This window comes from Mesoplodon mirus (genome assembly GCF_964341445.2).
Source record: "Mesoplodon mirus genome assembly, chromosome: 6".
NCBI classification, from domain to species: Eukaryota; Metazoa; Chordata; class Mammalia; order Artiodactyla; family Ziphiidae; genus Mesoplodon; species Mesoplodon mirus.
In genome coordinates, this window is record NC_138982.1 from 25,190,290 (window position 1) to 25,211,884 (window position 21,595).

Sequence of the window (21,595 nt, forward strand, 5' to 3'; positions counted from 1 at the left end):
CCCAGTGTATTAAACCCATCAACAGACACGGAATTGTGCAAGGAAAGACCATGGAATATTTTAATATCACAGTGGAGAAATATTGGCTACCATGGCTTACCAAAACTCCTATTAAAATATATCAATTGCTTGCTTCCATAGGCTACAGTTCTTTATCTTCAGTTCTTTATTTTTTAAATTTTTATTTGCTTTTTTCTTTTTTTATATTCTTTTCCATTATGATTTATCAATATCTTCAGTTCTTAGTTTAATAGATTTTTGTAGAAATGTTTAAGTTTAAATGGTCCAGTAGGTAAGTTGGACCCCAAAGGGATGAGTCCTTATGAAACTGAACTTGCTCTATGGGTTTATTTTCGGTGCAGAGCATTGAAATATTAATCAGTCCAGGTTTCAGGGATTTCTTTTTAACATCCTTTTCTATGTAAGGGCTAAGCTTCTTTGCTAAGCTTTGCCTTTCTCGACTGTTCATCTCAAATGTAATGGGAGTGCTTGTGTGTGTGTGTCTCTGTTATACTGGTGACCAGACTTGAATTATGACACAATCCTGGTTATCTTTCAGGCTAAAACGTCTCTCCCCTTTAGGGGTCAGGGATCATTTCAGCCTCAGTGTCCTTTCTAGTACCTACTTCGGAAGGCAGCAAATGTGATCTCGTGCAAGTGCGAGGTGACTTTCATCACCAGTTATTTTTCTTTACATTTCTCTATCAACCTAGCTCAGAAAACACTCAAGAAATAAAACCAACTCTTCACCAACTGCTGGGTTTCTGTGATCTGATCACTTCTCAGTGGAAACCTGTATAACCCTAGCATGGTCCCTGGAGTCTTTTAGGTATAACCATCACAGACAACAACCAACCCTCAAGCCTACAGCAAAGAGAATGCAGGCACAAGGCACCATTCCCCTTCCTACTGCCTTTTAAACTTGGGAGGGGAGGCTCAGTTGGGGCGGGGATGCTGCCATTCTCGGGAGGGGCGGGATAAAAGTGTGTCTAATGACACGTCAGTGACAGAAGTCGCCTTAACCCTGTCCCTTCCCTCCCCCCTCCCCCCGGTGAATTTCTCCCCCCCCCCCCCGTGCGCGCCTCGGTGCCTCTGGAGACCCTTCTCTCTTTAAGAGAGCCTCCCGCGCCCCTCACTCCGCCCCCTCCCAGGTCTCTGGGCTCGTCAACGCTTCCCGAGCACCATGGTTGGTCCAGGCAGGCAATCGAAGCACCTCCCGGAGCCGCGGCGAACCGGGGGTGGGGTGGGGTGGAGTGTGGGGGGGTCTGTTTGTAGTACTCTCAGTCCTGATGTCACAGGCGCAGCAAGGACATCGCAAGGAGGAGTCGGATTACAGTAAGGATGGGCAGTGCAGCAGGCAGCCCGAGTGCGCGCTCCAGCCGCCGGGGACCGTAGCCCGGGAAAGGCGGCCCGCGAGGCGCTCATCCCGCGGCGGAGGCGGCACGCTCGGCGCCCCTGCTCTCCACGCCGGGGACGTTTCCGCCGAATGTAGCATGAAACGGGTTGCCTCTGCGCGGCAGCCCTGGGTGCGAGCTGATGCTGAAGACGCCGCGGTGGGGTTCCGGCTGTCTGATTAATGAGAAGCATAATGTATTTTGGTGAGTGTTCACGCTGATGATGTCATGCTGAGGGTGCCCAGCTCTTCATCAGGGCAGACAAGCCCTTTCGAAAATCTCGGCAAAGCCTCTAGAATCTATTCCAGTAAACCTACCTTCAGCTGGCAACTGGAGGACCCAGCTGGTGCAGCCCTAGGAGCTTCCTTTGTGCTAAAATCGGGGCTGTTTGTTAGTCGTAGAGGAGTTGAAGTTGGAAAAGGAAAGAGGCAGGGGTGAGGGTGGCTAAACTTTGCCTTGATTTGTGTGCATGAAGTTGATTTTTTTTTTAGCTAGGTGAGGAAGAAGAAATGGTGCGGCGTGGGAAAGTCATGGGCAAACTCAATGGAATGTAAAAGTTCTGTACTATGGATGCTGTGGAAGCTTAGTCAATATCCACGGCTCATTAAGCATTTTGGTTTTTCCCCAATTCTGAGGCAGAAAGGGAAAACATTCTTTGGGGTGCGGTGCTTGGGCAGCTGAGAACACCCTTCCACAGCATCCCAGTTTTCCATCCAGCTAGAGCAACCTGGCACAAAATGCATATTATTTTAAACCTTTAGAGGTCTCAGAGCTGTTAAATGTTTGTGCAGTTTAGTTGCGTGCCGTGGTGGAAACCTCCCTTAGGTTTTCTGCGGAGCTGCCTGCCTTTCCAGAAAACATGTTGAGGCTTAGATCTGGGCTCTTAGTGGAGCAGTGTAAGTGGGCTGGGAGCTGCACATTTGCACTGTAACGCTGCAACTTACTGATGGAGAGAAGGCAAAACCCTTCCCTAAATAGGAAGCCAAGGATTAGACGGAATATCCTTTCCTCCTCTCTGAAGTTATGCTTTCCTTCTGCAAGTTTCATCCCGCATCATCACCTAAGGGCATCTCTCTGATATTAAAAGGTTTGTGAGAGCAGCTGAAGAGGGGCGAGGGTTCCATGATGCAAATGCTCTGGGTGATTAGTTGACTTGCTTGGAAATATGTAAGCTAGAGTCATTTTTCAATTAAAGAGGTATTTCGAGAAACTTGTGTTGGGGCAGTATTAGTTTCTCGGTTGTATATTACTGTGTGTACTGTTTGCTTTGTTTTGTTCGCTCGAGCCTTTGAAACATTTGCCAAAGTATGCAAAGGCTGAATGCTTTTTAGTTGTCTTGACAGCAGTTTTGATTTCCCTTTAATTTGCATCAAGTTAGGAAAGAAGTCTTAAAAATAACTAAAATTAATTTCAAAAAAGGCTCTTCATTTGATAGACAAATTTAAGCAGAATCTAGAGTTAACACTCTTTCCAGGGGGTAGTGATAGAGGTGGTAAGCGTGTTAATTGGCAATTCATAAAATAGCAAGTGTTTATTGTGAATGTTTTTGACACATGCAAAAGCTTGTAAAGATAATATGTCTTTTGGACAAAATAACATTTCAGCATCTGTAATGGTATTTGAGAGATGGAAAGGAAGATTTTAATTTTAGCTTAAGTTTTCAACCTCTTGCAACAATGCCTAAGGTGATGGTGGTAAGGATGTAGAGTTAACCAGAGCAGTGGTGTAAAAGTACTGGTCCAGAGGCCATCCGTGCTGTACTGGATTTTCCTGTGTCTCTTGGAGAAATAGTCACTGGGCTAGCTCGTATTATTAACTGCATGCTAGTCCAGCCGTTTTGTAAAGCAGGGTGATTCACAGGGCAATTAGTTTCAGTGTGTAATGCAAGTTTTTAATAGCACACATTGAAATGTGATGTCCTGCTTCAGATGAAACTATACTCTTTTAAAGGCAAGGCTAAAGTTGCCCTCTGTGTCATGAGCACGGTTCGGTCTTACCATAATTCCAGCATGAGATATGTTTTATATTCTCGGAGGAAATTGTGTGTATTTAGGAATGCTGTTTCTTTCAGGTTCTGTTATGCAGCCCCTCGCTCAAGCTGTTTGGCTTCCAGAACTCTGGGAGCCCACCTGTCTCTCATAAAATGTGTGGTCCATGATCTAGGGTCAGAATTGGCAATACGTCCCAGGCGTGTTAAGATTCAACAGCATTTTAATGTTGCAAATCCTTAACAGTATGTATGTATGTGTGTATGTACATAGGCACATACGTGTATTTGTGTGTGTGTAGCTATTTCAGGTAATTTTTCAAAACAGTGCTTTCACTTTGCAGTTTGGTCACCCATGACTTTCTTCTTCATTTTTGAACTGCAGAGGGTTTATCAGGTCAGGGAGAACAAGGACAAAAGGAAAGCAGGGCTGAATTCTTGGGCTTTTCTGGTGATTTGTGGGAATGGAGTAGAGGTGTCAGAAGTCTTTTATTTGTGTCCCCAGCAGGGAGTGATGAAGAGCATGATGATGCTCTAACACCCTAGGAATTGATATGCAAACAGGGTATTTACTCCCCTTGTAAATAATCTAATTTGTCAGTTTTGCTCGCCTGCTACGCCTTTCAAGTTTAACTGAAGACTCATTGCCTGGACAGACTGACCCAGCCTCTGCTTCTCTGTAGACCCCTTTCCCCTTAGAGGCTGGACATTGTGACCCTGTCCTTTCTCAGTTGGAGTCAGCTGTGTGTGTGCAAGTTGGTGGAATAAGTAATATTTCCAGTTCTCCAGAATAGCTCGTGTTTTGAGTGTGCTGTCTCAGCCTCACGAGGCTAATGGACCCTTTTAATGACTTAAGCCTCACTCTTATCTCCTACTGAAATTTTAGTGCAGTGTTTTCAATAATTGTTCATTTGCACTTACTGCTCAGTAATTTAAGAGTTTGCTGTTCAGTCACCGTGGATACGTTTGTTACTTATTCTGTCGATCTCGCATTCATTACTTGGAGTTAAGAATTAGGTTCACACGGGAGAAGAAGAGAGGAAAAATCCCAGCAAGCAACCTGATTGGGATTTACTGTAAAAGCAAGGGAAAATCATAAAGACTTGTGAAGTTACCCTATCCACCCACAGGAATATTTGACAGACTTAAAAATGGCATGTGCCAAGGATGAAGAACCGTTAACAGTTGATCCAGAAATAGGGAATTCCCTGGTGGTCCAGTGGTTAGGACTCTGCGCTTTCACTGCCGAGGGCCTGGGTTCAATCCCTGGTTGGGGAACTAAGATCCCACATGTGGCAAAAAAAAAAAAAAAAAAAAAGTAGTATTATGATCCTCAGTTTGCAAATGAGACCTAGAGATAATAAATAGGAAAATAAATTTTAAAAAATTTGATCCACAAATAACAACAAGCAGCTGGGAGACTTCTCACTGGATGAAGGCAGTGGTCCTGGGTGGCTGTCAGTACAGCAGACCTGCCCCATGCCACCTGGTTACAGTTGGGTCAGGGGACAGTGCTGGCATGAAAGGCAGGTGCATCCCAGCAGAAGGCTGTAACCATGTACTGTCTCCAGTATGTCTGAATCATCTTCCCCTTCCATCTGGCTGCACACATTTCTCCACTGCTGGAGTGACGAATGGCTGCCCGTGGTCCTGCCAACCTCACAAATTGTCCACAGTTTGCCAGAGAGGTGCCATGTCACAGCCCTTTGCCATCAGGAGAGAAAATGGGAGCCTGATGGCACTGAGGAAATTTGATGTGCCCGAAAATCAACCAGATGGAAATTCTGGGGTACTTACAGCCAGGCAGGGGTGAGGGCTTGCTCCCTGAGAATCCTGTTGCAAAAAGAAAGGATGCATCTTAAACAAATGTGTAAAACTTGAGACAAACATTAGAGCTCCCTCTCAATGCTACTTTTCATGGCATATTCATTAAACCCAGAGAAAAGGGCGAGCAAAATTTAGAAAGTGCGAATGAGCCGTTCAAGTGCAACGTGATGCTAATTGTGAATCAGCTGTGTTCCTTGAAACGCCTTAGAAAAACATGAAAAAGACTTAGCACTGTGCCTATCATAACAAGAAATACTTGATGGAGGAAGCTTTTAATACAACAGCTAGAAAAAAAATCTTGTAGGAAAATTCTAGACCAGCAGCCTATTCCCCTGCCTATAATAGACACGTTTGTACATTGTCATAGGAAGGACTTTGTCTTTCCGCTGGGACGTTTAGAACATTCTCCAGTCAGGGTTTACACTTTTGGTTGTGTTAGAAAAGCAGTTACGCGGCAAAGCTACAAGGAAGGAAATGAGCAGAAAACAGCAGGCAGCAGAGAAAAACATTCCTCTTTGTGTGTGTGTGTTTTCAGTGGAAACATTTAACTCATCCTAATTAGTTGGTACTAGGTGATCTGTTATGGGGAATTAGGTCTACTTGAGTCCCTCAGGCACTCTGGACGTGTTTCTATTTCCCTGAGGTTGCCAGCGGGAGAGAATAATTCAGGAAGGAATTTGTTAGTTTAGGTTACCCTTTTTGAAGTTTGAAGTCATTACCATTGTGTGTTATTACAAATGAATCTAAATGACATGCAATCAATTACTACATAACAGGGATGGCGGATGTGACAGGTGAATATTGTCAGAAAGCATCAGATGCAGGAAACCGAAATCTAAGAGAACCCTCTCAAGACATTTCTCTTTCAGATTCATATGAATTTCTCATTTTCGGGAACCAAATTCCAAGGATGATCAAGATGTCAGTAATATGGATTCTTTATTAGGACCCTTAAATTTTGAGCTAAGTTTTTCTTCTTTTTTAAAGGATGTTCTTAGTTGCTGTAATTACATGGAAACGAGATGAGTTTATTTAAGGGACAAGCTCCAAAATTCATGAGATAATGACGACTTGCAAAGTTACCCTTTTGTGGGTGGCATAATTGTTCCAAAAAACAAGTGAAAAATTTAAATTAGTATTTTCTGACTTCCACTGTAGAATATTTGGTCACAGCTGCTTTTGACTGAAATCTCCCTCGATAAGACCAGGGGTGTGTGTGTGTGTGTGTGTGTGTGTGTGTGTGTGTGTGTAAGTGTAACACTGGATCCTAAAATAGTGCCTTGTTATATAAATACCCAAATTTTAGTTCTCATTCACATCTTTTGTATATTCGTAAATCTTTTCACATCATTTGAAAGGTAAAACTTTAAGTATTGATTTAATAAGATGGATATGAAACTGTATTTTGAGCACAGCTGGTTTTCAAGTTTATCAACCATTCAATACCTTAGAGGTTTTTAAAGTCAAGTCATGAGGATAATTTTCAAGGCTTTTCCTGCTTAAGAAAGAGTGATTCTTGTATAAGTAGAAAACTATTTCGACTTTGACCTTGAGAAAGAGCTGTTTCCATCTGTATTACACTATGAAAAACATGTCAAAAAACAACAAAGGTCATAGTCACTGCCCTCTCTCTCTCTGTCTCTCTTTAAAGAAGTCATTATATATCATTTCCCACAAAGATTAGTTTTGCAACAGAATTTCACACACGATTGGTGGCATTAAGAGAAAATACAGCGTAAGAGGTGGCTAGAAATATCAAAGCTTAAAGTGGTTGAGATCACGCTTGAACCAAATTGCTAGGGTTGAAAATAGGAAGACACTTTGCTCTGTTGTCCCGTTAAAATCATTATAAAGCAGCTGGAAGTCAGCCTTCTTTGAATGTGAGCTCCAGGTTTGCACAGCCTTTAAAATTGAAGGCATTTCCATGAATCCCTCTGGATTCTGACAACTGAAATGCATATGAAGTTGTATCATAGCACTGGATGGGATGAACTGAACCCTTTCTTGTTTATGTTTTTTTTTTTTTTTTTTTTTTTTCTGCCCACTTGCAGTAATCACTTTTCTGTAAGTAGGGAGGAAGGAGAAAAGTTACCTGGGCCAAGGTCAGAGGGGAAATGGGCAGCAGCATCAGTTGGTGCTCTGAGCAATGCTGTTTGCCCCAAAGTACAGTTGTGCCTGGTGGCAGTTGGGGACTGGGGGGACAGGGATGGGGCTGGGTCTGGGAGTTCTTTCAATGCATAAGTACTGTTTAATCTCAGGTGTCCTCAGCACCCTGCTCAGCCCAGTGCCAGGCACGTAGGCACTTACAAATAGGTGTTGAAACTGCAAGATGAAATGGGTCGGAGATCAGAGGGGAAGGGAATCCAATTCGTCAGCGGATCCAGAAGGCAGACGTTCCCTAGCAAAACTGGTGAATATGAGTTGACAAGAGAAACACACCTCTTTTCTCCTGAAACAGTAGCTGCTTCTTTTTGTTTGTTTTCAAATTGTCGAAGTCAGGACGCGCCCTTAGATATTAGATATATAAATAAATGTAAGGAATTCCACGACCTTTTTTTCTGTTTCACTTTACTTCTTTCTTCATAGGACTCTGCAGTGTAAAAGGAGAGGGACAAAGCTATAGAATATTAAGACTAATGTTCGAAAATGTTGGAAGAACACGTAAAATCATCAGATAAGATGGTAGAATTGCACGTTGTTTCAATCCACCTGGTCACAATGTCAGTTCTCAGCTGCACTTGGCTTCTGTGTCTTTATCCCAGATGTTGGCATTTTCTGTGTCTTTACTCCAGATGTTGGCATTCTCTGGCCATGAGGTTGGGATAGGCAGGAACCACCTTATGTGCAAGTAGGCGGAAATGCTCAGCAAGGCCACCAATTTCAAAAATTGCCATTTGTTAAGGCTGAGCAAAACTGCTGTTTGCAAGGCTTTTGTAAAGTTGTTCTTCACACTCACCTTTTTCATACTAATGCATTTTGCTGATGAAGGAAAGCAGTTGTGGCAGATCGCTCTGAGGATAAAAACGCAGTAATGAATGTAAACGTACTTTAATAAACATGATCCTTGTAGAGCAATTTGTATTTTTTAAAATGCATCAACATTATTTTTTTTATCCTCAAAATAACCCATTGTAGGAGGTAGACAAAATATAATTACTCCTCTTTTTAGATGAGGAATCTGAGCCTCAGAGGGCTGAAACAATTTTCTCAAGGTCACACATCTAGTGAAAGTTAAGGCTAAGACTCCAATTCAGTGCTTTGAGGCTTATTTCAGTGCCCTTTACTCTTTATAGCAGAGCGTAGGGAGATATTTTTTATGAAAGGAATATTCTTTGTAATAATAATGCTAGAAAGAATATTCTAGCTGATAGCTAAAGAAATAAATAAAAATGGTTGAGGTCTAAGATGTATGTGTGTTTTGACTTTGTGGAATCACAACTGATAACAGAAGTCTGAATCTAATCCATGCTTTTATTATTCCGCCTTTTTTTTTTTTTTTCTCTCTTTGCGGTACGCGGGCCTCTAACTGCTGTGGCCTCTCCCGTTGCGGAACACAGGTTCCGGACACGCAGGCTCAGTGGCCATGGCTCACGGGCCCAGCCGCTCCGCGGCATGTGGGATCTTCCCGGACCGGGGCACGAATCCATGTCCCCTGCATCGGAAGGCGGACTCTCAACCACTGCGCCACCAGGGAAGCCCCCGCCTTATTTTTTCACATCAAATAATAATCAGAAAAAATCTAATTAAAAGGCATGACTTGTTCTCCGGCAGGACCCTGGCTTTTTCTACTGCCTCAGTTTTTCCAAAGCATCGTTAGATATTAAGGCTTGTATTAATTATGTGTTACATATACCTGCTGTTTCACTATTTAACTCAATGCTTGTAAAAATAATGCAAGTCATTTGTACTACAGACTTTGATATTTACAACATTATCTCCAGTATTTGTTCAAGAAGGGAGTCCCAGCCTGGTCTTTATTCCATGACTGATAAAGAAGTAAAAACAACCTAGTTAGAATCTCAGCCGTTCCACTTTTGGCTCTGTATTCTTGGGCAAGTCACCTCACATTTTGATATCCAGGTTTTTCTGTGAAAGGAAAATAATGATAATGTGTTTTCCACAGTTCTCTTTTGATGACTAAACTATACAAGACATATAAAACTGCCAAGTCCCAGGAAGTCCACAGTGATCCATCAGTAAAATTTGATTCTTTCTTGATTTTTCCCTCTATATCCAACCCAATATACAAATGTGTAAAAATATTTAAACGTGATGATATCTTTTGGGGTCAAACCAGAAAACAGGAACCATGTCAGCTAATTCACAAAGAAGGACTTTAATTCAGGTCATTAGTTATGTGAGTGATGGAGGAGCTGAGATGTCCCATGAGGGGTGCAGAGGCAACCCAGAGATTAGCAATAGCAAGAAACTGGTAGTGTAAGAAGGAGAGAGACGAGATGTGGTCCTGGAGGCCAGGACCCAGGGCCTCCTGGTAGAAGCTGGAATTGAGGCAGGCCTAAGACGCTGAGGACGGAAGGATTCAGCCTCAGGCACAGAGGGAGATGGAGAAATACCCTGACTTCTCCCTTGTGCCCGCCCTCCAGTGCATAGCCTCTGCCTCTCATTGGTGGAATCCAGCCAGAGGGCAACCAACAAGGCAGCCTGGGCAGTGCACCCTGCACATGTCAGCAACTGGGCATTCCAAAGTTTGAGAGACGGATCTCAGGGCAAACTGGCCACAGACCCGGAGGGAGATCTTACAACTGATATAAGTAGCACTTTAAATATCTCAGTTATCAGTGAGAGGTTTGCTTGGGGGAGATGCAGGTAGGAGGGAGAGAAATATAGGTGAAGAGCTTTCAGCAACTCCTCATCAATCCTCCCTGGTCAAGTTCCCACTTTGTCACTTTCTGGTAGTGTGACATTGGACACATTAGTGAATCTCTATGTGTCAATTTTTTTCCCTTTATACGATGGGGTAAAGGGTCTGTCTGACAGAGAGATTCAATCAGAGGTTGAAACAAACTTCATAATCTGCAAAGCACCATAGGAACTGGCCTTGGTATGAGGATGTGAAAACCAACTGCATTAGAAAGAAAAGAACGGATTTTGAAAATGTGACAATTTGGAAATATATGTCCAGTGATGCAGTTTAGCATCCCCGTGGAGGTATCTGAGTGCACTGAGAAAGGGAGCATTTGGTTACCTCCTCAAATAGCCCCTGGTACTTTGGGGTTAGATGTACTGCCCAGGCCACTTCTAATCTCTTCTTTGTCATTATTCTATAACGAAAGGAAATGGCAGAAGCAGAAGAATAGAGAAATGAGCAGGGCAGGAAACCTGCATAAAGACTCCATGCCCCATATTCCTTCCTGCCCAAGACTCTAATGGGGACAGACACACTGAAAGCTGAGAGAGTTTATTAATAGTTGCTTGGGAAGGAAAGAGGGATTTGGTATCGATTTTTATCGATCCTTCTGTGTGTTGCTCGACTTTTAAACACTGATTTCTTTGTCTGACTGGCCGTGCTATTAAAAAAAAAAAAAAAACCTTTCTGCCCTTCCTGTATGGAATTATTAGCATCTCTCTCAAAGGCTGCTTCTAAAGCTCTGCGACAGTTTATAACTTATGGTGCCCTTGTTGTAAGGCAACGCAGAGGTTAGTGACAGGGAGTGATGCCCTTGCAATGCTCAGTCCGGAAGCCACGTGATCACCGCCATGTGTTTCCATTAGCTGCCCCAGGAATGGCGGGCTGTAACTTACAGTTTTATGGGGATACTCAGGAGCCATGTCCTAAGGAATCTCTATCAGTTAAATGGTGCATTAGAAGTAGATTGCTTAGAATTTTTCTTTCCTTAAAAAAAAAAAAAAAAAAAAAAAGAGTTGTGTAAGATCCTGAATACTAACTTTCTGGTAAATTAGTTTGTTTTGGGAACTTTTATTTTTTTAATATCTTTATTGGAGTATAATTACTTTACGATGGTGTGTTAGTTTCTGCTTTATAACAAAGTGAATCAGCTATACATATACATACATCCCCATATATCCTCCCTCTTGTGTCTCCCTCCCACTCTCCCTATCCCACCCCTCTAGGTGGACACAAAGCACTGAGGTGATCTCCCTGTGCTATGCAGCTGCTTCCCACTAGCTATCTATTTTACATTTGGTAGTGTATATGTGTCCATGCCACTCTCTCACTTTGTCCTAGCTTATTACCCTTCCCCCTCCCCATGTCCTCAAGTCCATTCTCTACGTCTGTGTCTTTATTCCTGTCCTGCCCCTGGGTTCTTCATAACCATTGTTCCCCCTTATTTTTAGATTCCATATATATGTGTTAGCACACGGTATTTGTTTTTCTCTTTCTGACTTAACTTCACTCTGTATGACAGACTCTAAGTCCATCCACCTCACTACAAATAACTCATTTATTTTTATGGCTGAGTAATATTCCATTGTATATATGTGCCACATCTTCTTTGTCCATTCATCTGTGGATGGACACTTAGGTTGCTTCCATGTCCTGTATTGTAAATAGAGCTGCAATGAACATTGTGGTAAATGACTCTTATTTTATTTTATTTTTTGCTGTACACGGGCCTCTCACTCTTGTGGCCTCTCCTGTTGTGGAGCACAGGCTCTGGACATGCAAGCTTAATGGCCATGGCTCACGGGCCCAGCTGCTCCACGGCATCTGGGATCTTCCCGGACTAGGGCATGAATCCGTGTCCCCTGCATCGGCAAGTGGACTCTCAACCAGTGTACCACCAGGGAAGCCCTGTTTGTAGATTTTTTGATGATGGCCATTCTGACTGGTGTGAGGTGATACCTCATTGTAGTTTTGATTTGCATTTCTCTAATGATTAGTGATGTTGAGCATCCTTTCATGTATTTCTTGGCAATCCATATATCTTCTTTGAAGAAATGTCTGTTTAGGTCTTCTGCCCATTTTTGGATTGGGTTGTTTGTTTTTTTGATATTGAGCTGCTTGTAAATTTTGTAGATTAATCCTTTGGCAGTTGCTTCATTGGCAAATATTTTCTCCCATTCTGAGGGTTGTCTTTTTGTCTTGTTTATGGTTTCCTTTGCTGTGGAAAAGCTTTTAAGTTTCATTAGGTCCTTTTTGTTTATTTTTGTTTTTATTTCCATTACTCTAGGAGGTGGGTCAAATAGTATCTTGCTGTGATTTATGTCATAGAATGTTCTACCTATGGTTTCCTCTAAGAGCTTTATAGTGTCTGGTCTTACATTTAGGTCTTTAATCTATTTTGAGTTTATTTTTGTGTATGGTGTTAGGGAGTGTTCAAATTTCATTATTTTACATGTAGCTGTCCAGTTTTCCCAGCACCACTTATTGAAGAGGCTGTCTTTTCTCCACTGTATATTCTTGCCTCCTTTATCAAAAATAAGGTGACCATATGTGCGTGGGTTTATCTCTGGGCTTTCTATCCTGTTCCACTGATCTATATTTCTCTTTTTGTACCAGTACTATATTGTCTTGATTACTGTAGTTTTGTAGTATAGTTTGAAGTCAGGGAGCCTGATTCCTCCAGCTCCAGTTTTCTTTCTCAAGATTGCTTTGGCTATTCGGGGTCTTTTGTGTTTCCATACAAATTGTGAGATTTTTTGTTCTAGTTCTGTGAAAAATGCCATTGGTTGCTTGATATGGATTGCATTGAATCTGTAGATTGCTTTGGGTAGTATAGTCATTTTCACAATATTGATCCTTCCAATCCAAGAACATGGTATATCTCTCCATCTATTTGTATCGTGTTTAATTTCTTTCATCAGTGTCTTATAGTTTTCTGCATATAGGTCTTTTGTCTCCTTAGGTAGTTTTATTCCTAGGTATTTTATTCTTTTTGTTGCAGTGGTAAATGGGAGTGTTTCCTTAATTTCTCTTTCAGACTTTTCATCATTTGTGTATAGGAATGCAAGAGATTTCTGTGCATTAATTTTGTATTCTGCTACTTTATGAAATTCATTGATTATCTCTAGTAGTTGACACCGTTGCCTGCTTTTTCCTAACTTTAGAAGGCTTAATAAGGAGTTCCCTGGTGATCCAGTGGTTAACATTCCAGGCTTTCACTGCCAAGGACTGGGTTCAATCCCGGGCAGGGAACTGAGATCCCACAAGCTGCGTGGCATGGCCAAAATAAGTAAAATTAAATAAGACGATAAAATGAAATAAAATGCTTAATAAGAAAGGACATCACTGTGAGAAGCCCACGCCATGGACTTTACAGACCTCTTGGTTTCCTTAGAGAATTCGTCAGCTCCCGTTTGTGGAGAGCAGTGCTGGTGCTGACAGGTGATGTGGCGCCACTGACTGAAGAGCGGAATTTAGCAGAGCTGGGATGGCTGCTTTTGTCCCAGATGCTGGCGTGAGTAACTTCATCAGCACCTCACCATCATCCTTAAGAGGAAGGCCAGTGGGTCTAAATCCTGGCTGCACAAAGGAATCCCCTGGACAACTCTGAAATTATGCTACCAACAAGGACCAGGGCACTCATTAAATCCACTTCTCTGAGCTGGAGCCCAGGCATCTGCATTTCTTTTAAAATTCCTCAGTTGATTCTGTAGGACAGCCAGCTTGAGAACCACTGGGACGGGTGACTTTAACCACTTTACGGAGTGCACCCTGTGACCCAGGAGTCCCCACTTGCTGGGTCACTCAGGCAGTGGGTCAGGACTCCAACCCAGGTCAGTCTGAGCCCAAAGCTTATGTTCTTTCGTCTCAACACACTGCTTACCTTGAGAGAAATCAGTCCATGGCATGAAGTCTGGACCTGATTGCAAGCTGCTTTGTGCTGTCCCGCCCACTCCCTGCCTCAGTTTATAGACTGGAAATCCCTAGGTATGAGCCCTCCTCCCCTGTCCTTGGGAGTCGTTATAGAGCTGGCACCCAAAAGAGATTCATGCTGTGCAAGTTGATTTAGGATCACAGTGGGATCGTTCTGGAAAGGATTTTAGAACTGTGCTTCTCAAAATTTAATGTTCATACAAATCCCCAGAGGATCGTATTAGAACACAGGTCTTGGTTCAGTAGGTCTGGGGTGTAGCCTGGGATTCTGCCTTTCAATGAGCTCCCGGGAGATGTCTGTGCTGCTGGTCCACTGACCACACTTTAAGTAGTGAATCTTTAGTGATCGTTTAGCTGTCTTGTGGCTTTCTGTTGACATGGAAAATCTGGTCTAAGTCTCCAACCTATGTTCTTCTGTTTCTATTGTACAAGATACTGAATGGTCCACAGTTAGAGTTCCACTTAGGGTGACCAGTCTTCTCACTTCTGCATGAGACTGAGGGGTTCCCCAGGACGTAGGACTTTGGGTGCTGAAATGAAGTGTCATGCGGACTGGGATGAATTGTTCACCCTAGGTCCAGTAGCTCAAGTTCGAATCCTAGCTTCAGTGCTCAAGACCCAGCTCCCCACAGAGATCTCGGGCAAGTGACTTGTTTTCTTTGAGCCTCCCTTTCCCTATCTGTGAAATAAGAATAATAAATGAGACTTCCTAGAATACTTATAAGGATTGAATTAGATGGTGTACACAGAGCACTGGGCCTGCTGTCACTATATTCATTCTGACTATATATTGACCTGACTCAGCACTCCCCGCCATCACTGAAAAGAAGAAACACCCCAAAGATCAAGTGTAAGTGGTCATGGATCATCTGTATTGCACCATCTCTGTACAGAGAGGGCAGCTTGTAAATTACCTCCTGCCCACAGATATGATGGGCAAGCCAGGGTGAAGTCATTTGTCATTCCGCATGCAGTTTGCCTACCCCGAATGTCAATACTAATGATTTTTGCTTGTTGTTTAGGGGAAGAGAGGCCTGGCTAAGGCTTGGCCACCTTGGGACATTGTGAGCTGGCCCCTTGTGTTCTGTTGACCTTGTTTATCCATTAGTGTTTCTCTGAGCATTGTAACAGCTTATGAGGGCGGCTGCAGCTAATGATTGTTTTTCCATCTCCTGACCCATCCTTGTCTTAACAATGGATAGCCTTAAAACAACAGGCACACAAACAGACAAGGCAGCTTCCACTGAAATGCCCATGCTCAGTTGGCCTCATCTTGGGTGAAAGTGGCTGGCTTTGCCCGTCCTTACCTGGGAGAGCCGATTCACTCACCTGTCAAATGCCAACCGTTTATCAGAGCACTTAGTCTGCCAAATATGTGACGATTATGTGAGAAGCAAAGTGCACGTTTGTTTTTCTATGAGGACTAGTAAGTAGGGCTGCTCCAAGCATCAAATTATTCCACAGTAGTGGTTACCTGGCCTGAACTGCTGCCTACTAGCATTTTAGACAAGAAAACAAATGAACAACAAAACAGAGGCTACTCCTGTTTTCCTCGAGCATAAAATGTGACTGCAGGAAGGTCCCCACACAGCTGCACTTTCACTTATGAGCATCTTAAAGGCAAAATTGGGAGATTTTTGTCTCTGATCCCATCTCTGCTTGCTGTACTCAGAGTTGCTGCCATTCTAACATAGGCTCTTTGACGTATGGAGTCAAAGTCTCCATTTCACAGACAGGAAAATAGAGGCCAAGTGCTTGGTGAATGCACGTATCTGGTGCTAGTGACGAGGCTCTGACCACAACTTACAAGCCAAGCCTCGATTTAGTGGTGTGAATTTGCAAAAATGGCCCCGAGCCTCAGCTTCCAAATCAGTAAATTGAGACAGTGGTAACTCATCAGGTAACCCTCTAACTACTAAAAATAGCTGAGGTTTATTAAGGGCTTGGTCCCTCCCAGCCACTGTTCTCAGGGTATGGCCTCCACCGCTCCTCCTAATGGCCTTGTTGGAAGAATGATTAGTGTGCCGCTTTGCAGATGAGGAAACACGTGTACAGAGAGTGCAAGCAAAGAGGCAGCCGTAAGTGGCCGGGCTGGGTCAGCCCCTGGCCACACTGTTTGGTGTGACCTTGAGTAAAACTCAGCCTCTGAAAGCCAGCGCCCGGGAGCACATCCTCAATATGCAGATAGATCATGGGTTTTTGAAGCAGGCAACAAACTAAAACGTGAACCAACACACAAGCAGAGAACATCTCAGCTTGCCTGCCAAGGAGCCACCTGCTGATGGGGCCTGAGACTGAGAGCAGGGAAAGATTCCAGCTCCCTTCCAGAAAGGGTAGGAGATAGGAAGTCTTGTTCATGGAACACGCAATCCTCCAAAGTCAAGGCTTACACAGACTGCAAATGGCATTGATAGTTGACCTCCCTGTTCAGGAGCCATGCCTGGGGGCCTGGCCTCTGTGTGTATGTGTTCCTGACACAGCGGCAACTCTCTTCCAAATGGAACAGCAATTTCTTTCTCACTGGCTTCTTCCTGGGCACATACAATGTGCCAGGTGTGGAGTGATGTTTTCTTATCAGATAATAATCCAAACTTTTGGGGGGTTCCCTAGAACACCAGGAACTGAGGGAGACCATGACATCTTTCTATACCTTCAATAGAATATTTTCTATTTTTTGAAAAGGTAATGATACATGTACGGTTTTTAAAAGAGAATATTGTAGAAGGGCAAATGGTGAAAACGAAATCTTCTATCCCCACCCTAGTGCACTCTGTTTTATTTGAGAGACTGCATTCTACAGAAGGGGAAGGGGGTGGATGAAGGTGGTCCAGCTATAATATCAATACATCCCAGGGGTGTCATGTGCAGTGTGGTGACTATAGCTAACAATACTGTATAATATATTTGAGAGTTCTAGGAAAGTACATCTTAAAAGTTCTCATCACAAGAAAAGAATTACAACTGTGTGAGGTGATGGATTTTAACTAGAGTTATTGTAGTATTATTCTCAATATATATACACATCAAATCATTATGTTGTACATCTTCAACTTATACCATGTTATGTCAATTATATCTGAATATAATAGAATAACTGGAAAAATAAACTCTATGGAAGGGAATATGGATACACCACCCCCTTGGTTTTACATGGAATGGAAACATACCATGTCCCCTGTTTTTCATATTGCTTTATTCAGCATATATTGATGTTTCTATTTTTTAAATTTTATGGCTACACCATTTTCTAATTCAGGAACATATTGTGATTTATTTTACTGGTCCTTTTTAAAGAAAAGTAAGTTATTTTCATTCTTTCACTAATAAAAACAATGAATATCATTGTGCATACATAATTCTTTGTGTACATGTTCACATATATCCATAGAGTACATTTACAGAAGTGGAATTTAGGGGGAAGGCATATTTAATTTTCATGGGTATTGCCAAAGTGTCCCACGGAAAATTTTTATTGATCAATTTCTATATATATTTCTTTCATTAAAGAGTAGAGTGGGTGCTTTCAAACTGGTAACCTCTTTATGTGAAAACTGCCTTGCAGACTTCTCATAGCATGAATTCTCAAAGTGGAACACAATGAGTGACTTCCTGTTTTTTTGTCCTTGCAATCCCCTCTCCAATCTGTTTCTCCACTTACTTCCGTTGTGCTACTTCCATATGGATATTGGTTTCAATATTCAAAAAAGCAATAATGCCATACAATCAAAAGATACCCTGTGCTTTCAAACGGGGATGAATGCAACAGAAAGAATGCATCTTGTAAGTGGGGCTGGGCCATCTTGCCTCAAAACTAGAATGCTGATCCTTGAAAGAGCTCTAATTCAGTTAGATCTAAAGCCAGCTATGGTTGGAAGTTTCATTGTCTTTAGAGTCCATAGCCATCAAAAGGTAAAAGCACATTTGCCTAATTCTGTATGTGAGTGACTTTTTTTCTTCTATTCCTAACTCCATGTTCTTCTTCTTATTTTTTCATCATTGCCATTTAGAAAACATTAGACCTAGAAATAATCTGGAATGTCTATAATGTGTGTCTATGGTAAATATGCCATATTTATTGAAGACCCCAAATCTCCAAACAGTAATGATGATCACCATTTATTGAGCTCTTGAGCTCTTTACAAACATCAATTCATTTACTTCCTAAAGGAATGATCCTGTTTTAATGGACTAGATGTCATTCTCTCTACTTTACAAGAGGAAAGATGCCCTTAAAGGTTAAATTTCTTGCCCAAGACTAAATAGATTGAAAATGGCAGGCATAGGATTCAAATCCAAGACCTTCTGACTGGACGTCTTGTGTGCCAAATGTTGACACCACCCTTTGGTATTTTCTTCCCAGCACATTACTTCTGGGCCACTTCTGTAGAATCTTGGTAGGAGGGGATATTTCTATAAAGTGGAGGTTATCAGTTCCCTGGTTCGTGCTGTTGAATAGTCTTAAGGACAATCGCAGCCACTCTTGATAAAATATAAATAGTACTAAGAGCCCTACCCTAAAGGAAGGGAGAGGGAGCAATCATCTTTTCTCTCTTCTGTTGGAGATGGTCTCCTATGTTACCTGCTGTCTCTTTGCACCATCCTAGCAGTCCCCAGTGCTGTCAAAGCAACAGAATTAAGTGAAGGAAATCAGTAAATCATTGCACTTTATGACATGCTGATAAGGAGTACTGGGTAGAACTCACTGCCACATGTCCTAAGTTACATTTCCCTCTGTTCCTTGAGCACCTAAAGTTCTCTCCCATCCTAGAGAACATATAAGCCTTGTGTAATAGGCATTAGAAGAACCTCCTATCTGGATGGCATCTTGCGATCTTGTCTGACACCTGGCATCTTTTTATTTATAGGTAGAAAATGGGAAGTTAATGTGTTTAATTGTTTAGCCCAAATAGAGTCAGTAGTGAGTGGTGGAGCTGGGCTGCCTAGAATCCAGGTCTGCTGACTCTTTCCCAGGACATTTTGTCCTCCTCAGGGTGTCAGGGGAATTGGTTATTGTCTCATTCTTTCTTCACAATGAAAGTATAAAATGAATGTTCTTCTCATTTTGTAGATGAGGAAACTGACATTGTAACTTGGCTGATGTTATACCCAAAGTGTGGGGATCAGGCGTGAATGCAGGCTCACAGCTTTCTACTCCTCTCTCTCTCTGCTTCCTGAGTCAGGGCTCCTGTCTGCCATCCTGTGCTTTGGGTTTACCTGGGTGGATCTCTGCACTTCTCAGCCTCTAAATGAATTCAAAGGTCCCCCCCAGCCCTATGATTCTCTGATCCTACAGTGGCTGTGGGGTGAAAAGGTGGGACTCATTGGAGCAATAAATCACTACAGCCTGCAGGAACCCAGAAGCAGATCAAGCCTCCTTCATTCCACCCCTCACTGTCAGCTGTGCACAGCATTCATCTCAGTGTGAACTGCTGTAGTCGTCCCTACTGAGTTTCCTGACTTACTCTCTTATGCTTCCAACTTAGCCAACACTGTGCTAGGCCAGGACCTAGCTGCAGACTCGATAGCCCCCAACACACACACACACACACACACACACACACACACACACACAAACACACATGCACGTACGTGCACACACGCACACACATGTGCACACACATACTCAGATGCCCGTAGCAATTCTTATTTCCTCATGCAGAGCTTTCAAACTTCTTATTCTGGTGGTCAGGATGATCCAGGTTCTGGCCCCAATCTATCTTGCACTTTCATGTTTACAAAACTCCTCTTCTCTCATCCCAAGTTCTGGCTCTGCAGAACCATGCCTAGTTTCCTAACCCTTCTGAGACTTGGCCTCAAGTTTTCCTTTTTACCTGACATGTAGTTTTTTTTTTTTTTTTTTTTTTTTTTGCCTCTGAAAATTTAACCATTCATTGTTTTTTCACTCTTATTTTTTTTCTATCCTTTAAACATTTTATGTGAAAACATAATCTTACTAATTCTTAGAGAAGGTCTATTGTCAATGTACCACCTCTTCTTGAAGACCACCTAATTCTTCATAAGAGGAATAAACACCCTTTCTCTGAATTTCCTTGTATGGTATTTCCCAAAGTTGTCTGAACAAACACTTGGGGAGTTTTAAAGGTTTCCTATTTCCTAAGTTTCCTATTTCCCACTCTAGATTTACTGAGTCAGACAATCCAAGGAAAGAACCCAGGAATCAGTATTTTCAACTCACCCCCAACAAATTAATATCATAAGATTGTTGGCTCTTCGTAGATAAACCCACAAATGTGATTCAATAGCGCAAAAGATACTAATAGGAGTTAATTGTGAACTAGACAAAATGATACAATAATTTATCTGAAAGAAGAAACATCAGCAAACGCTCCAGGAAATTATGAAAAATGAACAATCTGACAGGAGATACTTATCCTAAATTGTATTGTAAAACCATAATAATTAAATAATTTGGTCCTGAATAATAGGTAATAAAATACAGATGAGAACATCTAGAAGTGAACCTCAGTACTTATGTATATGGGGGTGTAAGTTATGATAAAAGTAACATTTCAATTCATTGTTGAAAACAGGAATTATTAAATCAGTGGGTTGGGTACCACTGGGTAAACATTTAGACAAATAAATAAAGTAAATTCCTATTCCACTCTTTATACCAAAATAAATTACAGATTGAACAAAGGTTCAAACATAAAGACTTAAGCAATAAATTTATGGAAGGAAGTCTGGGTGAATAAATTTATACTCCTGTAATGGAAAGGGCCTCTGTAGTCAGGATACAAACCCAAACTATACAGGAGAGAAATGATAAATCTAACTACATAAAATTAATAACTTGTGTTTGGGAAAAACAATTCAAAAACTAAGTAAAAAAACAAATGATGCATTAGGGAAACAATATTTAAACACCATTGGCAGATAAATGGCCAATTTCTTTAATTAACAAAGAGCTTATAAGAATCAATAAGAAAAGACAAACAACTCAAAAGAAAAAGGAAGAATATGAGCAGACACATTACAAATAAAGAAAAATATATTGCCAGTCAAAATATAAAACTACACTTATTTTCACTCATAATTAACAACATATAAGTAAAAATAATGGTATGTATAGTCATTCACTTAGGAGATTAGTAAATTTTTAAAAGTTGAGTATGGCAAAAGCCACTCTTACACACAGTTGTGTGCAAGGAAATACATTTTTTGTGAACTCTGTACAAGGTGCTTTGATGATACTTATATATGCTTGTTTTTTTATAGCAGGTACTCTTAGCCCTAACAAGCTTGTTACTAGGAATACACTGTATAAGGTCACTCACACATATAAATAAGGATGTTAAATGCAGTGTTGATTTTTAAAGCTCAAACTGGAAACAACAAAAGTGAACACCAGTAGGGGATCCATTAGATAAAATTATGGTACATTCAAAATGTTAGAAGAGAGTACAGCTGTGAAAAAAAATAAGTATATCTTTATGCTGTGATGTGGAAAAAAAAATCTCGAATGTCACAGCAGTGAGTGAAAGCAAGGCTCAGAAGGGTAAAGAGAAATCCCCAAAGAAATCCCTTTGGGAGTGAGAATATAAGAGGGTCCTTTGATAGCTATCC

The 21,595-nt window shown here is 41.8% G+C and overlaps 1 protein-coding gene across 2 annotated transcripts in view; it reads left to right on the forward strand.

Annotated features, from left to right (window-relative positions):
* The window catches only part of ZNF385D (zinc finger protein 385D), a gene marked incomplete at both ends in the record, with an annotated part of 955,511 nt that overhangs the window by 625,778 nt on the left and 308,138 nt on the right, over positions 1-21,595 (forward strand). Inside the window, one exon of one of the 2 annotated variants that reach the window (XM_082624859.1) lies at positions 2,418-2,481. The exons of the other annotated variant lie outside the window; for it this stretch is intronic. Within the exon in view, the coding sequence (XP_082480985.1) occupies positions 2,418-2,481 (64 nt within the window). Of the gene's footprint in view, positions 1-2,417; positions 2,482-21,595 lie in introns of those variants that run through there. 2 annotated transcript variants of the gene reach the window in all.